The sequence below is a fragment of the Sarcophilus harrisii genome, chromosome 2 (genome assembly GCF_902635505.1).
Source record: "Sarcophilus harrisii chromosome 2, mSarHar1.11, whole genome shotgun sequence".
In the NCBI taxonomy this organism is placed as follows: Eukaryota; Metazoa; Chordata; class Mammalia; order Dasyuromorphia; family Dasyuridae; genus Sarcophilus; species Sarcophilus harrisii.
Window position 1 is genome coordinate 236,076,593 of NC_045427.1, and position 20,876 is coordinate 236,097,468.

Sequence of the window (20,876 nt, forward strand, 5' to 3'; positions counted from 1 at the left end):
GAAAAATGAAAACACTAAAAACATTCACTGAAGAAATTCATGTTCTAATAAGGGAGGTAACATGCAAACAACTATATAGGTAAAAGAAATATTCAGAGTAGATAAAAGTCTCAGAGGGAAGGTATCTTAGCTTATTATCTCCCAACTTCATTCTGTTCCTTCCTCAATCCTTCTTTAATACAAAATAATCCTACTGAGACTGTAATTCCTTTATTTATAAATCTTTAGTAGTTAATTAAACAAAATCCAAATTTCTCAGCATGTCATTTAAATCTTTCTACAATCTGACTTCTGCCTATCCTTCCTGACTTAGTTTCATATTTATTAGACACCAAGGTCCTTTTTTTAAAAATTTTAATAGCTTTTTATTTACAAGTTATATGCATGGGTAATTTTATAGCATTGACAATTGCAAAACCTTTTGTTCCCATTTTTCTCCTCCTTCCTCCCACCCCCTCCCCTAGATGGCAGGTAGACCAATACATGTTAAATATATTAGAGTATAAATTAAATACAAAATAGGTATACATGTCCAAACCATTATTTTGATGTACAAAAAGAATCGGACTCCAAAATATTGTACAGTTAGCCTTTGAAGGAAATCAAAAATGCAGGAGGGCAAAAATATAGGGATTGGGAATTCGATGTAATGGTTCTTAGTCATCTCCCAGAGTTCTTTCGCTGGGTGTAGCTGGTTCAGTCCATTACTGCTCTATCAGAACTGAGTTTGTTCATCTCATTGCTGAAGATGGCCAGGTCCATCAGAATTGATCAGCATATAATATTGTTGTTGAAGTATATAATGATCTCCTGGCCCTGCTCATTTCACTCAGCATCAGTTTGTGTAAATCTCTCCAAGCCTTTCTGAAATCATCCTATTGGTCGTTTCTTACCGAACAGTAATATTCCATAATATTCATATATCACAATTTATTCAGCCATTCTCCAATTGATGGGCATCTACTCAGTTTCCAGTTTCTGGCCACTACAAAGAGGGCTGCCACAAACATTTTGGCACATACAGGTCCCTTTCCCTTTTTTAGTATCTCTTTGGGGTATAAGCCCAGTAGAAACACTGCTGGGTCAAAGGGTATGCACAGTTTGATAACTTTTTTGAGCATAGTTCCAAATTGCTTTCCAGAATGGCTGGATGTATTCACAATTCCACCAACAATGTATCAGTGTCCCTGTTTTCCCACATTCCCTCCAACATTCCACATTTTGCCCTGTCATTCTAGCCAGTCTGACAGGTGGTATCTCAGAGTTGTCTTAATTTGCATTTCTCTGATTAATAATGACTTGGAGCATCTTTTCATATGGCTAGAAATAGTTTCAATTTCTTCAACTGAGAATTGTCTGTTCATATCCTTTGACCATTTATCAATTGGAGAATGTCTTGATTTTTATAAATTTATAGAGTCAATTCTCTATATATTTTGGAAATGAGGCATTTATCAGAACCTTTGACTGTAAAAATGTTTTCCCAATTTATTGCTTCCCTTCTAATCTTGTCTGCAGTAGTTTTGTTTGTACAAAAACTTTTCAATTTGATATAATTTAAATTTTCTATTTCATGAACAGTAATGATCTCTAGTTCTTCTTTGGTCATAAATTCCTTCCTCTTCCACAAAGTCTGAGAGGTAAACTATCCTGTGTTTCTCTAATTTATTTGTAATCTCATTCTTTATGCCTAGGTCATGAACCCACTTGGACCTTATCTTGGTGTATGGTGTTAAGTGTGGGTCAATGCCTAGTTTCTGCCATACTAGTTTCCAATTTTCCCAGCAATTTTTGTCAAACAGTGAGTTCTTATCCCCAAAGCTAGGGTTTTTGGGTTAGTCAAACACTAGAGTATTAAGGTTATTGACTGTTTTGTCCTTTGAACCTAACCTATTCCACTGATCAACTAATCTGTTTCTTAGCCAATACCAAATGGTTTTGGTAACCGCTGCTTTATGATATAATTTTAGATCTGGTACAGCTAGGCCACCACCAAGGTCCTTTTTTGAACTAAATTGTCACGCATTCCAGCTATACTACAGAGAGCACAACTGTTGGACTGGCCACAATGTTCGAATGCCAAATGTATACTTAAAAAGATTAGTTTATGAAGAACTCAAAGGTGATTAGAATAAGCTATACAAGGACCACCTTCAAGTTATCTTTAGAATTGATTTGCAATATGAAAGACATTGGTACAGGACCGCCCAGCATGGTGTGCCCTTACTCTGTGCTTGATGAGCATGGCAGAATTGAATTGGTTCAGAACAAACACAAGATATGCAGAGTTAGAGAATCTACCCCAAATGTTCATGGGGTCTATTTGTATCCAACCTGTGACAGAGCATTCTTAGTTCATATTGGTCTAATCAGCCACAATCAGACATGCTGTAACTCGACTCTGACATAATGGTGTGATTTGGTCTTCTTCCAGAACAAAAGACAATAACCAACCAACCAACCAGCATTTCTGCCAATCCACTTGTGCAGACATTTGTCAACCTCACACCTTGCCCACATTGCAATAAACTGCTGGTTGGCCTCCCTACCTCAAATATCTCTCCACTCTATTCTCAATTAATTTTACACTGCATTGTGTACATGAAGTGTAAAAGATCTAGAGGAACACCATTAGCACATTAATTGGTTCCTTTCTGGTAAACCTTTGGAAAAAACATGGCTAAGATTTGCACAGGATAAGAATGCATCTTTGTGTTATAATATGCACCAAAATGAAGAATTAGTGAAGAAATCACTTATCTATTGTAGTATAAATTTAGGTTTCATTGTGTGTTCAGTATTCTTTCTTCAAAAAGTCCTCTTCATAGACTATGTTCATGGAGCACAAGCTCTGTTAGGTGCTACCAAGTTAGAAAAGCTTTGAATATGGGCCTAGTAATAGACTGTAAGTCCATAGTTAGCACTAGTTGTCATGAAAAAAGGCTTAAAGTGAAGCAGGGTAAATTTTTTTAACTTCAAGAGTCTACCTACTAAGTTACAGAGTTGTTGTCATCTTTGACATTATATTATAGAGCGTACCCACATGAATAAGACTTAGAATGTTCAAATTAAAGTATTTAGTTTGTATAAAATTATCTATTAGAATGTTTCTATGTGTATACCTTAACAAATTGTATAATCTCCTTTTTCTCTTCATCTAAATTCTTTCTAATATTTTGTGGTATTTTTTTTTTGTCCTGCTAGGTACAAGTAAAGTTCATTTAGTTGTCATTCTCATAATATTAAGATATCATAACCAAAATGTGAAAAGAAGCAACTTAAAAAGCAATCTTTCAATCACACTAAACTTTATTAACTTCTTTGTTGGAGATTCACTTTCAATTTTAGTCTTTACAATAAAATGATATAGAAAAACTAGAAAAAATTCAAATAAAGTTGACCTTTTTTAATGGATTTAAATAGATTCTGGTAAGAAAGTTGAGGCAGTTGGGGTTTGTTTGGTGAAGAGAAAGAAGGGGAAACAACCAGAAACCTTTTGTAGTCAAGTTAAGCCCATACACACAAGGCTGTTGCTAATACTATGGGCTTAGTAGGATATGCTAGAAAAATATAATTTTTAAACTGATTTTTTTGAGTTAGAAACTCAATATTTTTACTTTGTTTCTTATGGGGGTTTTTTCTGTAGGTGTTTGAAAATTTATTTTTTGAGGCACAGAAGTTAGACTGATGGATAAATTTGGTTTTTCCAAGAAAGGTTTGTATAGGAGAAATCTATATTAATGTGTCTTAATAGATGCCAATAAATGAATCAGTGTAATGAAACCAAGAAACTTCATTTGTGAGATATGCAAGGATTGTGTATGTCTAGTTCCTTCCAGCAAAATTTGAATACCACTAAAAATTAGTATGGCAATTTCTGGCAGGTTTTTTTTTTTTCTATGTTGTTGCTTTTGTAGAGAGGGGAACAGAAACAGGCTGCTAGTGATGATAATAAATAGCATGATCCTTATTATGGCTCTCTGCTACTCTGGATTTTGGCTGCAATGTTCTTGGGAATTCTCATTTGGAGTTTTCTTTTAGGAGGTGGCAAGTTGAGTCTTTCTGTTTCCACTTTGCCCACTGGTTCTAAGAGATCTGAGAAGTTCTCTTAAGATTTCTCAAGATATGATGCAGAGGTTCTTTTTTTGATAATGGCATGTAGTTTATACACTGATTATTCAATTTGTTTTTTCTCTTCAGTCTATGTTTGTTTTTTGCTATGAAATAGCTTATATTTTCTTTGTTTTAAAAAATCTTTTGATTTTGCAAGCTTTCAGTGCTCTTGATCTGATCTTAAACAAAATTTCATTGTTCCCTCCCTTCCCCCCGGACTAAGATCTGCAATTTCTAACCAAGGTTTTTATTAAAGCACCAATAGAATACTGTAGGCTTCAGCACCTGTTAGTCATCTAGGAAGTTCTGCTGGTTCAGAGTAACAGAACTATAACTCACCTTTGATCTGGGATTCTTGCTCTGATTATTCCTCTGTAGACTGGCCTAGATACTGGAACTGAGATCCTGCTCTGTTCCAGGATCTCTTCTAGTACGTTTAGTTCAGATAAATTCGAAGGAATGAGAGACTGGACCATAGTGGCATAATGAAAGATCTGGATTTAAATTCTGTCTCTACCACTTAAAGCTATGCATGTGACTATGGGCAAGTTACTTAACTTCTCCACTCCTGTTTGCTCATTTGTAAAATAAGTGGAGTATTTTAGTGAGAACTCTACTGCTAAATAATCCTGAGCAATTCACAAACACTTCCTTTACCCCTAGTTGTCTCATCTAAAAATGTGGTAGATGCTAGATTACTTAGATTTTTTTTTCAACTCTAATTCTGTTGATTATGTGCGTTTATTTAATATATAGAAATTAATAACTTTGAAGGAACATTAACTTCTCTAGTTCCTCACCTTAGTATTTGTCTGCTAATAATATTATATGAGTCTCAGTCAGGTTCACATTTCTTGATTTGTTTTGCTGTTAATTTTTTTAAGGAAGCAAATCAACATGAGACAGAAAAGTTTCTTGGAGAAATGAAGAGACCATAGGATAAAAAAGAATACGGATGAGAAGGAGGAAGGATTCTATTCGAACAAAAAGTTCAGACCATAGCTGCAACAGTAGTTATTGTTCTTTTGTAATTTTAATAAGCTGCTGGGTTTTTTTTTTCTTTCTGTAAAAAAAATACTATCATGTTTTATGAAATTGATTCTTCCATTTCTTCACTTTTTAAATTTCTCATTGACTTTGTGCTTATTAAACTAGCATAGAAGGAAATTTATGAAGAAAACAAGGATAGGTAGCTTTTTCTGAGAATATTTTTGAAGAATTTTGTTAGAGCGGGCGTGCAAAACTTTCTAACCTCTTAAAATTCCTTTAAGTTTGTTTCTTTTGGGTTTTTTTTTTTGTTTGTTTGTTTTTGAGAGGCTATATTTTGAGGGATTAATTGACTTGCTCTGGATCACACAGCTGGTAAATGTTAAATGTCTGAGGTCAGATTTTCAGATCTTCCTTACTTCAGGGCCAGGCACTATCCATTGTACCATCTAGCTTCCCTAATTTCACTTTAAGTCTTAACTAAAGAATCATCTCCTACTAGAGAATTTTTCTGATTTCCTCTTTGTCCCTTCAGTGCCCTAAAAGAATTGTATTGACTTATCTGTACAGTTTATCTCTTTTCTCTCCTCCCCCACACCTCCCTCTTTCTTCCATTATTTAAAAGTAGTAACTATATCATTTTGTGTTTCTGTCTCCAGCACCTATGCTAGGTCCTTGCATATAGTAGTTGATAATACCCTCCCACACTAATTTAAAGACTATAATAGAAATGAAAAAATTATCAATCGTGACTGATTACCATCTGTACTTTTTACTAATAGTTACTGATAATAATATTAGTTTTTCTTCCCACCTTTCATTGACTCTTCTTTACAATCTATTGACAATTGATTCCTGAATGCTTTCAAAATTATATTGCCTCTGGCACATCTTTTTGTGTATCTTTTGTTAGTTTCCACCACTTTTCCTGTGATTTTCTTATTACTATTTCCTCTGTTTTTACAGAACACTAGGGATAAGTGTCGAGTTCAAATGAGGTAGCTTCATTGCCATGATGAAAATACTTAAAGGAACAATGGGAGATTTGTTCCACTTTCATCTATTTGTTCTCTCAATTTCATCTGTAAATAATTTGTGGATATGCTTAGTTTAACTGGAATGCCAAGTTTCTGCATATTTTTCCTATCCATTGATCTTTGCTATTTTTTGAGATGGTACTACTTATAGGAGTCTACCATCTTCTTCATAATATTTTGCAAATACGTTTATGTTGTAAATTACATGTGCCCTTTTGGTTGCTATATCTTGCTGATTATTAAAGACATTAAATGTTTATCTGTTAAAGCAATGTCTGGGACATTTTGGCATTCCTGTTGTGACAATTATAGGAAGGCTATATACAGATAGGCATGTTTTTCTCATTGTCTTGCCTGTATGGGACATAGTGTTTTTGAGTAGGTTAATTTGGATCTGTTGTAATTTCACACCCGAGTAAATTTCTCAGTTTTTATTTATGTGGTATTGATTTTGATATTTGCTATAACTAGTCAGTGGTCTGACCATATATAAACATGTACCCCACCCTCCATATGATGCACCCCGTATAAGTAATCCATTACCTGTCACTTTTCCTTTTTTGGATGTGATTTTAATTAAAATTAAACCAATTTAAAACATTATAAGACTTATTCTTGTAACATTAACATAACTTTTTTATAAAAAATCTCTCAAGCCACAGCTATTATCACCTATCAGAGTTCCCAATGTGAACAGATGTAATGAGCTCAGTCATGATGCTGCAACTAAGATAACTTCTTAATTTACTACCATTATCACTGTCTAACAAATTCTAACAAACATGAAATTATATTTTCCTTTCACCACATATATTGTAATGGGGCATTATCTTTTCGATTGGATTAAGAAACTCTTTGAGAGCAAGGACCCTATCTTATTTATTTGTTATTCCCACAACATTTAGTGAAATGCCTTGAATGTAGTAAGTACTCAGCAAACATTAAAAAAAAAAATGAACTGATTCTCTGGGCAGAAGTCTCTTTTTTTAATTAAATAATTTTTATTTTAATTTATTTTGCAAAGCAATTAGGGTTAAGTGACTTGTCCAAGGCCATATAGCTGCTAAGTGTCTGAGGTCAAGTCTTAATCACCTAGAAACAAACTTTCTTTGAGATGAGACTTAATTCACTTAACTTCAGCTTCTTATGTGTAAGATTTTCATAGTATATTGAAACTAGAAAAATAGTTCTAGTTTTCTATTTTAAATTATAAGTAAAGATTACAAAACTTTTTTAAAAATTTATTTTCAACAAACAGATACTTATTAGTAACCCTACAGAAGTTTTATTAGTTTTATTAGACTTCAAGATGTTAAGAAATTAATATTAACAGAAAGTAGATATTCAGTGACTGGTAGAATTTAATTAAGTTGTCAAGAAGATAGAAGGCATGGTAAAAGGATATGCGACAATTATAGATGGATTTTGAGAACAGAGAATAGAGCAATCTGACTGGTACAATTGAATTTTGACAAGGGGAAGGAGATCAAATTGGAGAGTTGGACTCAAATTTCAGAAGGCTTTCAATTCTATTCAAAGGATTTTAGTCTTTGATTATAATAAGAAGTCATTGAAAATGATATAATGAAAACAATTAAGACTTAATTTACTGTGGTATATAGTTTAAATTTTTTTAAAGAAAGTTAATAATGCATGACCACAATAATTTAAAATACAGTTGAAATAGTACTAAAGTTAGTTCAATAAAAGTATCCATTATCTATATGAGGCATGGATTATTTAATTCTTCTTTTAAGAGTTGAAAAAATATTAATTCCAAGATAGTAGAGACTTTATTCAACTTTTTCTTTTCTCCAAGAGTACAAATAAATAATTTTGAGTTAATGTTTGATTAGCTGGATTTCAAAAAGGAATATGTTTTCATGATAATTTATTCAGAAAAACTTTTGGATTAGTCTCTCAAACTCTCATACTGTTTTGTTTTGCTTTATTTTATTTTATTTTTTTTAGAAACTCTAAAACATGGCTATATAAATGAGCCATGTTGTGTTAAGGAAATTTCCAGAATTTATGAGTGGATTAACTGTATTCTATCTATGCTTTGGTAATGCATTACAGTTGAATCAGAAATTATATTGAAAAGTTTTAGATATAAAGTGCTACTACTTGGCAACATTTGAGAACTTGAGATAGTGCCAGAGTTTCACTAGGCCAAAATTTAGTTTTATTATTTCTGAAAACCTACTTTCTCAGAAATCCTGCTCCCAGGGCAAAACTGGCAGAACACCAAATCTATTTCTGTGGAAGATCCTTATTGTTCATGATAATCTATGTCTTATATTAGTAAGTATCTGTTTTATTGGTCTTTTCTTGTACTTAAAATTCCTATATTGAAATACTGTGTTGATTATTATTATGGTTTAGTTCATTGATCTTAAAATCAGTAAGGCATATACTACAAAGTGTTTGGATTATTTAATCTCCAAATATTCCAAACCTTTAGTTTGAGTTATGATTATTGCTCTCTCCTGATAATTAAGAGATTTAATTTTCTATGGTAAAAAATATACAAACATTTTTGGATTGAAAATGGTGAACATTTTGAAGAAATGATACTTACTAGTGTGAAATAGAATTTTTAAGGTTTTCCTGAGTAATTAGGCAAATTAACAAATTACCTCTGTTGGAAATATGATTAGGATGTGCAAGCATAATGAGGCAGGATTTTGATTTTAGTTTTGTATTAACTTTGGAGGTAAGGTAACTAATTGGGGTTGAAGAGATAGGAAAACTAGTAATGTTGTTCATTTTTCAGTCATGTACAACTCTTCATGAAATGGTGATGCCCAAAATAGAAAAAGGAAAGAAAGTAGTATAATTGCAGTACTTTTTAATCACAGAAATGAATCTTAAACAGTAGGTCTAAAATATTCTTGCCTTTTCTTTCCTAGCTTACATAATAGAAACAGAGAATGCTAGATGAAATAAATGATCTGCCCAAATAACATAGTGGTAGAGCTAAGTGATAAATCAAATTTCCTGACTCCTCTTTCAGTATACTTGCATACTGATACTTTGATTTAGTACTTAGCCATTATTTACATTTATATTATTCTAGTATGAACATAGACTGTTCCTTTTAAAGAATCTTTGAACTCACTAGACTGTGGGCCCCGCTCCTTGCTGTGTACATTGAGATTTGGTTTCCATAGTCTGACTGTGCTTTAGTTAAAAAGAAACTGGAAATTAAAGGCTCTAATGCTCAGCTCTACACCCTTTGATTTATGTGGCCTATAACTTCTCCTGAGGGTACTGAATTATTTTTAGCATGCTAGCTTCATAATCTTGTGTGGAAAGCTGAAACCAAAGAGTGTGGGTATGCTTTAATCACTACTTTCAGAGAACATGAGTTGCTTGTAAGTTAGCTTTTTAACATAATAATACTTTGCATTTATAGTATGTCTTATACAGAGCTTTTATAGTGCTTTAATATTGATTCATTAATTCCAATGCAATCTTTATATGACAATATTATTATGCCTCTTTTAAAACTGGAGAAATTAAGATACACATTACTTGTTGCTAAAATAGATCTACGTGGTAAAGCAAATGGCATTAAGATAACAGGATCTAGTAGTAGTTTTGCTACTCTTTTAGTATTTAAAATCATGTTCTTTGTTTAGATAAGTCTCATTTTGGTAAAGTTAGGCCAAGTTTTTGCCAAGGGAAGCTACAGACAACTCCTAATTTATGTTAGATCTGTTTTCTAACTCGGAATACATTTTCTCTTAGAAATAATATGACCAGGCCACAGCATAGAAATCTATTTATATGTATTTGAATTATAGAATTAATAATTAATGTACTATATAATTATAATAGATATCACCATATAATATAGTTATAATATGATTTGTCAAAATATTTCTATAGGGAAAAGCATGGGGATAGTCAAAGTTCCATTGTGCAATGCTAGAAACACACTTCATTGTTCTATAGCCTGGCAGAAGTCTCTAAGACTCTCTATCCCAGACACTTCATCCTTGCTCCCACTCACACACATACCTCTCTTCTAGGCAACAAGAGCTTTTCTATTGCCAAGGAATTGATGCTAATTCAGCCCTAAGTCTTTCCAAAGATGGTTACCCATGCCTGGAATGTATTCCCTCCTGACTTCTGTCTCTTAGAATCTTTAGCTTCCTTCAAGGTTCAGCTCAGGTACCACTTCCTCTGTAAGTCCTTAACCTTTAATTATTTTAAAAATCTTTTATTTGTTTTAATCATTTAAGATCTACCAACTTCCCCTCCTATCCCAAACCCCTACTTCCAATTGCGAACATTAAAAAATTACATATTACAAACATGTATAGTCAATCAAAGCAAATTTCCACATTGTCCATATCCAAAAAAAAATTATTCCATTTTGCATTGATTCCTCCTCCTTTGGCCTTTTCATCAGGAATTTTTGGATGTGTTCCATTTCAATAAAGGCACTTTCACCATATACAGCTCAAGGCTTCCATACCTGAGACATCACTTCCCTGAACAAGTTCCTTTCTCATTTTTCTCTGAATCTATGACCTGGAATTGAATACAAAATTGTCACTTGGCACTTCTCCCTGTTATAATGCTCCAGTATGGTCTCAAACTTCCTCTTGTGCTGATACATAGCCTCTTTTTAGGATACTACAGTGCTCCTGACCCCCAATAGCCAAATGCTTCTCTGTCTCTCTATGCCAAACTGAGCTGGACATATATTTGTGATTTCCCCCCTCCCTTCCCCCCCCACTGTATTCTTTTATCAGGATTCAGTCCATTGCATTGTCTAGAACTGTTTAGAGGGGATCTCACCTGACTTGTTTCTTCCTACTCTGTCATCTTGGCTTTACCTTCAGGAATCCCTCATTGTTAATTATTAATGCTGTGGATTTTCTAAACTTAATTTGTATATGTTTTGCAGTAATTTATCCTCATTTTGCCATATCTCTTTTCCCCTACTTGTCTCTGCTTTCAGATAGAATATATGTTCCCTAAGGGCAGAGATAGATTTTTTGTTTGTTTTTTGTAACTTGAGTAAATAGGACAATGTTCTTAAATTAAGCAGCTCTTGATACATTTTTATTAAATTGAATTTAACACTGACTCTAACCAGGGTAAGAATGAAAAGATGATTCATGGTAATAACAAAATATTTATGTGGTGTCCTAGGCTTTATAAAGTACTTTCCCATTTAGAATAAATAATAGTTGTTCCAACAGCTTGGAAGGTGAGGTGCTCTAGGGAGTCAGGATCCTTCTATAGAGTACGCCTCCAGTAGGACTTTTGGTTTCCAAGTGGCTCTCCAATCACCTCTTTCCTTATCTTTCTTAGGACTTGCTTCCCTTTCTCTGGTCTCTACCAATTACTTCTAACCATGACTTTTTCCAAGACCTTCTACTAAAAAAAAATATGTCAAAGCTTTTTTCCTCTACATTCTTTCTGTCTCTAAATAGCACACAACCATTAGGAAGGTTTTTAAAGGATTTTTATTACTAATTACCACTAAGAAACAGAGCAAAGATGTGTAGTTGTTTTTTTTTGTTGTTGTTGTTGTTGTTTTTTTAACTTTGAGCACTTTGAAGTATACTCAGATACTACCTTTAATCTACAACAAAAAGCTAATTTCCCACTTTTCTCAAAACACAGATAGGGAGAGCTACCCCAATTCCCCCCTTGCCTGGACATGCTTTGGTCCACAATTTCAAAGTAAGGCCTATTTGAGTTTATCATCAAATGGTTCTAGAGCCTCATGTCAAGGTTTCCAACAACAAGCTATCTTTATCTGTGTGAGCCTGGGCAAGGCTTTTATGTGCCTCAGTTTCCTCATCTGTAAAATAAGGATGATGATAATAATAATACCTCACATGGTTTTCATGAAGGTCAAGTGAATTAATGCTATACAAAGCACTTTTTGAACCTCAGAGCAAAGATGTTAACAAATAGGAAAGGTACATGTAAAAATTTCAGATATGTATCCTTTGAAATATGACTCTGACAAGTCTGATCCCTACCTCTAAACTCACATTCCATTCAACAAATGCATGAAGATGCAAAGATGGAAATTAGAAGGGTTTGGAAATATTACACATACATAGATAAGTCTGAGTCAAAGTACATTGTGTGCAAAGAGTAGCAAACCTTGAAAAATTGTTGTGGAAGAGGTCGTATTTGAGCTAAGCCATAAAAAAGAGAATAATTTTAACAGGTATAGTTGAAGAAAGAATTCTGGACACATTGACAGGTTGCACAAATACAGAGAAGCAGGAAATAAATTTTGTATTTGGAAAATATAGCCTAGTTTGTAGAAACATTGTGTGTGTGTGTGTGTGAGAGAGAGAGAGAGAGAGAGAGAGAGAGAGAGAGAGAGAGAGAGAGAGAGAAGGGGGGGAGGATATAAATGGAAAATAATCTCAAGTGGAAAGGCAACTAGAGGGAGGGGAATGGGGAAATGCTATCTGTACCACATTTAAGCCTGAGTCTAATGCCCTTGATTTTCCTTCCCTTTAATAAGTAATTCTAGGTTTCTTCTTTTCTTTTTCTCCTGCCCTATCTCACTATTTATTAGACTATATGGTGAAAAACAGCTCTCAAATAATTAATATTGCATATTTGAACTAATCAAACTATTTAGCATTTTATAGGAAAATCTAGACTTCATTCTTTTGTTATCCTCTAAACATTTTGACAGTGGAGTAAAGCTAGGACTTTGGAGTAAAGATTAGGTGGAGCTTTCCAGAGTATGACAGAAGGGAACATGAGGGAATGGGATAGAGGCCACTACCAGTAAGAAATCTTTGTATTTGGGAGAGTGTTTCTTTAACATTTTACAATTCCTTGTTTTCTGCCATTCCCTGCCCACTCACTACTTATCTTGCCACTACAGCTACAACCCTAAATGTAGGGCTGAAATGAAGTGAGAAGGGAGTTGGTCCTTGGCAGATAGAGGGACTGCAACATCAAAGAGGAGAAATGAAATGAGAGGAAGTTCATCTAGTATTACAAAAGAATGCTGAAATAGGAAGTGAACACACCTGAGTTTGAGGCTTAGTTCTGCTTTTAACTAAAGATACAATCTTAACAAAGGTGCTTCATTTCCTCATCTATAAAATGAGGTGATTAGAATAGCATTCTAAAATTTTATTATCTTATGAGAATGAAATCCCAAGAAAAGCAATAGAAAGTAAGGAAGATACTTGTAGGTTGAATTTTTATATACAAGAGATTTACAAGAAATCAGTCATGAGCTCCCTGCAATAAAAACTGGTGATTATTCATGAGCACTTATTAAGTACCTATTATTATATATGAAGTACTGTCTATGCAGCTCATTTGACTTTTATTTATTAGTTGTATATTATAATTTATATTATCCTTTTATTTTTATGTTATATTTAAATTACAAACTCTTGATTATGCGGAATATTTTTTTCTGCTTGCTACATCCAGTACACTGTAGTTCACAGAGTATATGCTGAATCAAAGTGCTAAGCCATGAAAGCCACTTTTTTTTTTTTGAAAGCCACTTTTCTAAGTGAAAAATGTTATAGTTTGATATTTGGAACAGATTTTTGAAAATGGTGACATTTTTATCCTATCTCATAGCTTTATTTAGTATCTTTCTTGTGTTTTGCTTTTAGGAATTTTATGAACATACTAAAACTCTTTGGCAAGATGAAGGTGTGAAGGCCTGCTACGAGAGATCTAATGAATATCAATTGATTGATTGTGCTCAATAGTAAGTAATTTTTCCCTTGTGATAAATTTTTCTGTACTTAGTTTTCCAACTGATTTCTAATGCTAAAATAGGTATTTGTTTTTGTCTAGACAAAGGTTTTCAGAACCCCCCTTTTTTTTCTTAATGTATTTTTAAGTGAGCAAGAGCAAATTTTGAATCTTAAAATTACAACCACTTGAGAGTATAAAATGCATTATTAATAATTAAGAGATTTAATAGAACACCTTGAAATACTTAAGGAAAAATGTTTTTAAAAGCACATTTTCTCCTCATAATTTTAATTACCTTCTTTCTACCATCTGTTATAAGCCACGAGTATAATATTTCTGGTATATGGTAATGTTTCAGGTTACTTGATATCATCAGATAGCTATCACCTAAGTGTGTTAAAAATAATTCTGTAATTTTTATATAGTCACACCTGATTCTTTGATATTGATTTTTCTGTTGAATAAAGAAACTTAGTTGTTATTTCTAATAGATGATTTGTACTGTCATATTCTATCTATAATAGAATCTCAATTGTTTTGGTCATGAAACTAGTTATAACTAAACCTTCTCCATTAGATGATTTTTAAAGAGTCTTATCACAATAGCATCTTATTTTTAATTCTTGGTCTGTTTGGAACTACAAATAAAAGAGAAAGTTGATACTTATAATTTATTGTTTTTAAAACTATTTTCCAAAACTTTGTTTACCAAATTGTCTAACATTTTGATCATTCAAGGGAAATAAGAGGTTGATCTTTTCACAAGCTTTGCCAACATCACTTAGAACTAGTTGTGAATTTTAGAACCTGAACTGTATAAAATATTTCCACTTGAATACAGATTTTGAAGGACAATGTCATTTTATAGTTGAGTAGTAGTACCTCTTGTAATTGTGTGAAAGCAGAACATTTCATTTCAATTTGGAATAATAAATAGGAAAGTTAATTTTATTAATGCTCTTTAGAGAATGTGATGTTGATTTGTAATTGTCTATCACATACCAGGTTGGATATTTTACCAAAGTAAATTTGCTTATAAATCTATTATATAGATTACCAAGAAGTTAAAGGATGTTATTTTATTTGCCTTTATATTAATTAACTTTTTCAAAGAACTTATTTTGAGATAGTGAGAGGTTTGGTTGTTTGCTAGAAAGTGTCTTGTGCCAAAACAAAGTATTTTTTAAAAGAAAATTAAAGAGGGTTTTTGCATGTGCTTTATTATTGTTGCTTTGGACTTTAGAGTTGTTTGCCAAGTAATGAAAAAAGAAAATATTAGCAAAACATGCTTAGTGAGTTTGTTGTATTTTTTAAATGAACATTACTATAAATACATTTACAAAAATCACAGTAAACATGAGTTTTTTTGTTATTGTTTTTAATGTCATTTATATGCACAAGCTAATTTAATTTTTCAGTTATTTTCTAGAATTAAGGAGAAGAGACGAGGGTTTAAGCAGTTAATCATCAATCTTTTAAGATGTGTTCTGTGTAGCAAAGCTTGCCTAAAGATATAAAGGAAAAAACATGGTTTTTGTCAATTCAGTTCTCCTTGAGCATTTTTTTTAAACATCTGCTATATGCTTAGAGCACTTATGAGGTAAATAGTCTCCCAATTTACAGTCCAGATAAAAAGATGAAGCATAAACAATGAAAAAAAGTTCAGCAGTAGTTCAAGTCAGTTTATGATTATGTACCATAAAAAGGGAATAATACAGATAAAACATTAGCAGTTTTCAGAAGGGGAGAGAATTTTATATGATTTTAAGGTACTGGAACTTTTATATAGGCAGAAAAGAGAAATTTGATGTTTCCTACAAGGAAGACAGCCAAAACAAAGGAATAGAAATGAAAATGACCAATGCAGTGAGAACCCACCTAATTGAAAAAAAGTTCAGATGAATAGAATGGAGCAAAATTATAGAGGGCTTTAAATTTATGATCCTGAGCTAGTCTGAAAGTAGTAGATCACCCTTCTGAAAACAACAATTCTTTCTTTAACCTAACTCTTAGGGAAGGAGCTAATTTTGAAGCATAGAGTATTTTGTAGGGAATTCTAAACATGAATAAAATACTATAATGAAAGAGATTTGAGTAGCCAGAAAGTGGCCTAAGGTACTATATGCCATTTAGAGAAGATGAGAGATTTTGACATATAAAGAATCTAAACACAAAAGCATTTTCTTCTGAGAAGATTATGAATTGATTTTGTCCTGTAATTGCTTAAGTCATTTGCCTCTGAACTTAAGCTTTGAATTCAATTGGTCTGCAGTAGGTTAATTTTTGAAATCTAGCTCTCTTGCTACTAATCATTGATCTTTTCTTGTCTCAAGGAATTTAGCTGACCTTAGGATATTATAGGAACACAAGGGAGTCTAGTCTAGTACTATCTTTAAATCACTAACCCATCCTTCCAGCATGTCTGATTTGCTCTCCAAAAAGGACTGGTCTGGTATCTTTTGACCATGCACCTAGACTCCAGTAATAATTCTTAGCCTAATGAGAGAAGGGGGTCATTGTTAGCCCCCATTAGCAAACTGGCAAGCAATCATGTTGTTCCCTGTATCTCAGCTTTGAAACCAATTATGTTCCCCTCAGTCTCATGATGCCATCAACTCTGTTCTGTTCTTTGTTTTATACTTCCCAAAAGGAGAATTGTCCTTTTGCTCAGAGTCTTTGGCATGAAGGGAGGTGAGCCATTGATCATTTATTAACAGGCAGCATGCTGCTGCTAAAAAGTGTTATCTTGCTCAGAGAATGACCTCACTTTTCCCTTTTGTTAATTTCAATGGTGACACTTTGCTATATTTTTTTTTAATTTTTTCAGTCATACAATTTGAAGGAACAGCTCAGTGACAGTAATTACATATAGAAAAGTAGCATCAGAAAATTCTATAAATAGAAGTCTAAAATTGTACATGATAAAATAAATCCACTTCCTTAGAAAGATCTTCTTCCTTATGCCATTACATTCTTTTAAAATTTTGATTTATTTGAAAGTAAATTATTGGAATGGGGACCTAATAAGACCCATAAATTAAATATAGTTAATAGATAAACTATTAAAAAATGGTACATTTCATTTTCACTTGGTAGAAACTTTAAAATTGAGAAGCAGGCAACTTTTGAAAGACTAAATTGAATTGCTTTGTTTAAATGAAACTACATTTCCATTTTAAATCGTAAAGTTAAATGTTAATTCCAGAAATATTTTTCCAGAAAAATAAATTAGGAAAATCAAATAAAGGATAGTAACTAAATCTGTACTTTCTTTGAAATAGAAATTCTCATGTGAAAAAATTATCTAGAACTAATGAACGTCATCAGAGTTAGCTGTAGGCTGAGTGTTTAGAGTACAGACCCTGGAGCCAGGAAGACCTGAATTCAAATGTGCCTCAGAAACTTACTAGCTGTTTGATCCTGGGAAGGTCACTTAACCTCTGCCTCGATGCACTTGAAGAAGAAATGGCAAACCACTCCAGTACCTTTGCCAAGAAAACTCCATGGATAATATGGTCCATGGGGGTCATGAAGAATCTGATAAGATTGAACAACCTTGTATGTAGGTCATTACCATCTCTGCACCCTACAGCTGTAAAGAGTAGCCTACAACAGTAATGTTAAATATATAGAAATAGATTCCTGTTGCATATGTTGACTTAGAAAACTACAGATTAACATTATTTAACTTGTATTTTTATTTATTTTGTTAAATGTTTCCAAATTGCATTTTAATCAGATTCTGACCATATTCTGTAATTTTGCTAAACACATGCAGGATGAGTTTAACGCCTTTAACAGTAAGAGGTTAAGTGACTTATCTAGGTTCACACTAACTGGATGTATAAGAAGCAATATTTAAACCCAAATTGACTCTTCATCCACTACTCTCATCTTGCCTCTCCACAACTCGAGTTTTATTCAGAAAACCAAAAACAATAGCTGTTTTCAGCTATTTTTGCTAATTTCAGTAATTTGCAAATTATGTCTTTTTAGTACAGATTTTCATTTTTTAATGTAATAAATTTTTATGTAATAAATTTTGCCTTACCCTTTGTATGAACAAGTATTAATTTTATTTGGTATTTCATGTTTCAAGTAATTTTAAGGTTCATATAGGTTAGGTAAAAAAAAAATTGCAACTTAATTTTTCATTTTGATGAAGAAATAGTGGGTAGGGAAAAATGGAAACAGTTTCTAATAAAAGTTTGCTAAGAGATTTGTAGTTGGTTTTCTTGTATCCTTGTTTACAGGATTTTGACCTGTAAGCAAAATAATTGTATTTGTAATCACAGATAATATTTCAGTTGATTTTCACTTTGTTATAAATAAGATTAAAATGGTTAAGACAGTTTGTGATAGTTTATGAGCATATCAGTTTGGAGAATGTATTTTAAATTATATTTAAGTTTAAAAAACCAAGTTGGGGGGGGGGGTTATTGGTTAATATTCTTAAATTAATTGTTAGGAACTACTTAAATTAAGACCTTTCTGGGTAAGAAGACAGGATGGGAAATTATCATGAACTTAATAAAAATTCTAGGTGATTTACTGGCATTTCACTTTACCCAAATATATTTTAAGTTAGTAGAATATTATTATCACACTGATGAGACACCAGTAGGATGTTAGTTCCTTGAGAGCAGGAGCTGTTTTCTTTTTGGTTTTGTGTTTTTCATTCCAGTACCTATTACAGAGCCATACTTAATAAAATGCTTATTAGGTTGAATTAAATTGAATTCTAAAGAAAGAAAATGTCTCCAGGATAAATAGCATTTGCAGGGTTGTTTTTTTGTTTTGTTTTGTTTTGTTTTAAGATTTATTTTTAACATGACTTCAAGATCTTTTTGAAGAATTCCCTAGAATTAAGGAAGGTCATCAGGGGCACCTAGAAGCCTGAGTATCTAGAATACTGAGGCTGGAGCCAGGAAGACCTGAGTTCAAATGTGGCCTAAGAAACTTTTTGACTCTGGGCAAGTCACTTAACCTTTTTCTTAATCTATTGAAGGAGGAATAATAATTAACAAAACTAAAATGAAGTGGAAAACTGTGGAGAGAATATTTCAGGACATTAGAGACTTTTAAAATATGTTACCTATCTCTAAAATCAAAATATATTTTAGAATTAGCAGGATATTATGGTATACTTTCAATTTAAATAGACCTCAAAGAATTTGACATATCAAATTAATTATAGCTCTTCTGTTGACATAACTCATTTCAAGTAAATTAGTTATAAAGTTATGTATACTATATTATGCTGTTGTAATAAATTTTATTTTGTTGTAATAAATTCATATATTTTCTGTGAAAATTAAGAAAAACTAGAAATAAGTACAAAAAACAATTATATAAGTTAATAAATATGTCCTTAATTTCACTATTATTTTAGCAATAGTCTCCATGAAGACAGTTGGAGGTTTTTTGAAATACAGTTCTTCTAATTCTTCTAAAGTTATAGAAGACTGGACTAGTAATATAATAGAATATATGGGGAAAATAGACAAAAATCTTACTCTGTTTATATACATTTAATTTGTATTTCTATATGCTTTTATCTGCAGATTTATACACACAAATATGTGTATATATGTGTATCTGTGTATATATATATATAGAGAGAGAGAGAGAGAGAGAGATGTGTGTGTGTGTGTGTATATACATTTTTTTTTTTTCTCGGTAAGCTATTAAGTATCTTGTATCCCCTTATGAGTTGATTTCTTCTTCCCTAAAAATGAATATATAAACTTACATTACTCAAAATGTTAGGCTGGAAGAAGTTTCCCTGCCTTAAACTGTAACAAGTTCTGATGATATGAGCAGGCTGTGGTGTATTTACATAAGGAAATGTAGCTATAAAAGAGTATTTGATATCCAAAATTCAATTTTATTTTATATCCACTGGGTAGCTTATTTATCAAATTTTTCTGATTCAGATATTGCCAACATAATCTATTAGCTAATTATTAAGTTTTATAGATAGCTGAGAGGTGCAATGAATAGAGCACTGGATCTGAAGTCAGGAAGTCCTGAGCTCAAATGTGGCCTCACATACTTACTAGCTGTGTGACCTTGGAACCTCTCTTTACCTTATTTCCTTTAAACTTTACAGTGGGGATAGTAAAAATGTCTATCTCTTGAGACTATTGTGAGAATCAGCCTGTACTTAACAGAGTTAAATGTTACATACAAGTTAAGTATTATTATTGTTTTCTTGTTGTTGCCGCTACTGCTCTAGCTTACAATAAGTTGATCTATAGTTATGGGTTTTTCAGGAACATCAGAAATTATGTGAATAAGCTTTTAAATATTCTTTATGGTTCCTAGAACAGTATGGTTGCCAAGGTTTCTGTTAGCCTTAAAAACAAACAGAAAAAATATGTTAATTCTTAAGGCTGCTGATCTGTTTCAGATATTCAATTTGTCAGCTGTTATTCTGTTTTCAAAATCTAATACAAATGATATTTTCTTTTCTTAGTACATTATTTAAGCAATAGCTTTTTACACAGTCATTTTTTGATGGAAAACTGGTGTATCATATCTGCAGCCCTCCTGTGTCAAAAGAAGAAATAGTCATAAAACTGATCCTACTTGCTACCTGTCATCCCTTATATATCATGTATTTTTAATATCTCTCCATTGATTTCTTTTCTCATGCCTATTTTAATAAATACACAGTTGTTCCTAAATCTAAAAAAAAAAAAATCCCTTCTATCCAGCTACCATCCTATATCTCCTATTTCTTTTATTGCCAATTTTGGAGAAGAGAAGATTTAAACAGTTATTGTTGTTATCATCTAAAATTTGTGTCTTCCCTATTATAGTCTTTTGCATATAATAGATGCTTAATAAATTTGTTGAATTTAAAATTTTTGATACATGAGATGCATTTGCTAATTATGAAGGAAAGCTGTATTTAATATTTAGTTGACAGTGATGAATCTGGACCATTTAACAGAATGGGCAAATAACTAACTTTATATTGCTGAGTGGTGAAAGCAAACTGATAGAAAT

The 20,876-nt window shown here is 32.3% G+C and overlaps 1 protein-coding gene across 1 annotated transcript in view; it reads left to right on the forward strand.

The window, feature by feature from the left end:
• The window catches only part of GNAS (GNAS complex locus), a 158,663-nt gene that overhangs the window by 91,745 nt on the left and 46,042 nt on the right, over nucleotides 1-20,876 (forward strand). Inside the window, exon 6 of the mRNA XM_031951690.1 lies at nucleotides 13,775-13,872. Coding sequence (XP_031807550.1) covers nucleotides 13,775-13,872 — 98 coding nt within the window. The remainder of the gene's footprint in view (nucleotides 1-13,774; nucleotides 13,873-20,876) is intronic.